Source organism: Octopus bimaculoides, chromosome 19 (genome assembly GCF_001194135.2).
Source record: "Octopus bimaculoides isolate UCB-OBI-ISO-001 chromosome 19, ASM119413v2, whole genome shotgun sequence".
Taxonomy (NCBI): Eukaryota; Metazoa; Mollusca; class Cephalopoda; order Octopoda; family Octopodidae; genus Octopus; species Octopus bimaculoides.
The window spans coordinates 53783918-53784796 of record NC_068999.1 but is presented as its reverse complement, the minus strand read 5'-3'; the positions used below and the strand labels follow the sequence as shown (position 1 = coordinate 53784796).

Below are 879 nucleotides of genomic sequence, written 5' to 3'. Positions count from 1 at the left end.
ATATATATATATAATGTATATTTGATAGTGTAGGTGTGTGTATGTGATGTTAGTGATTTATTCCCTGATAATTTGATATTCACCCACAACAAGAAATAAAAGACAAATCAGAAATATCCAGTTTTTATATATATAAAAAAAAAGAGCTCTCTCTGAGGTGGTGGTCATCATGGGTGTTAGGTTTTTTTTTTTTCTGTGATTATCAATCTTGTTATTGTTGTTATTAATTTTGGTAATTTTTTGCCGCTGGTTGGTCAATTTGAATAAAATGACTCCATGCAGATAAAATATGATGGTTGGACATCAAAATTCCTCAATCACAAAGAAAGGAGTGATTGAGAAGAGAAAAATATGGACAAAGCATGAAGAAAGTTGTTCAGTTTTTATTGTTGTATTTTTTCTTTGTATATATTTATATTTTTTTTCTGGGATTTATCTTCTATACACACACTCTGGTTTGGTCTGTGATTGTGGAGGGCTTGCCTGCGCAGTATATCGCTGACGTTGGGATGTGTGCTAAACACTTACTATGACTGTCTCGCTGTACAAAGAAAGAAAAGAAAAAACAATTATTGATACATTTATTAATAAAAGAGTAAGGGTGACAAATGCAAATACATTACGAGGGGGTGCTGCAAAGTTCCAGGCTTTAAGGGTATTGCAGAAGGCTTGGTTGGAGACCCAACCTTGTGAGTTCTACAGGGTTTAGAAAAACTGAAGGACCATTGCAATAAGTGTGTGAATCTGAGAAGGGGAATATGTTGAACAAAATCATAATTAATTGATCCTCCTGTATTTTCTTTTACCCAAAGCCAGGATCTTTTCAGCATCACCTTGTGTGGGTATATGTATGGATGTGTATGAATATATAAATATATA

The 879-nt window shown here is 33.3% G+C and overlaps 1 protein-coding gene across 11 annotated transcripts in view; it reads right to left on the bottom strand.

Annotated features, from left to right (window-relative positions):
• Window positions 1-110: 110 nt before the first annotated feature.
• Window positions 111-879, bottom strand: part of LOC106875423 (monocarboxylate transporter 13) — a 133053-nt gene continuing 132284 nt past the window's right edge. For all 11 annotated transcript variants that reach the window (XM_014923561.2, XM_014923562.2, XM_014923565.2 and 8 more), the window contains one exon: window positions 111-541. In XM_014923561.2, coding sequence (XP_014779047.1) covers window positions 440-541 — 102 coding nt within the window. In that variant the 3' untranslated portion in view covers window positions 111-439. The remainder of the gene's footprint in view (window positions 542-879) is intronic.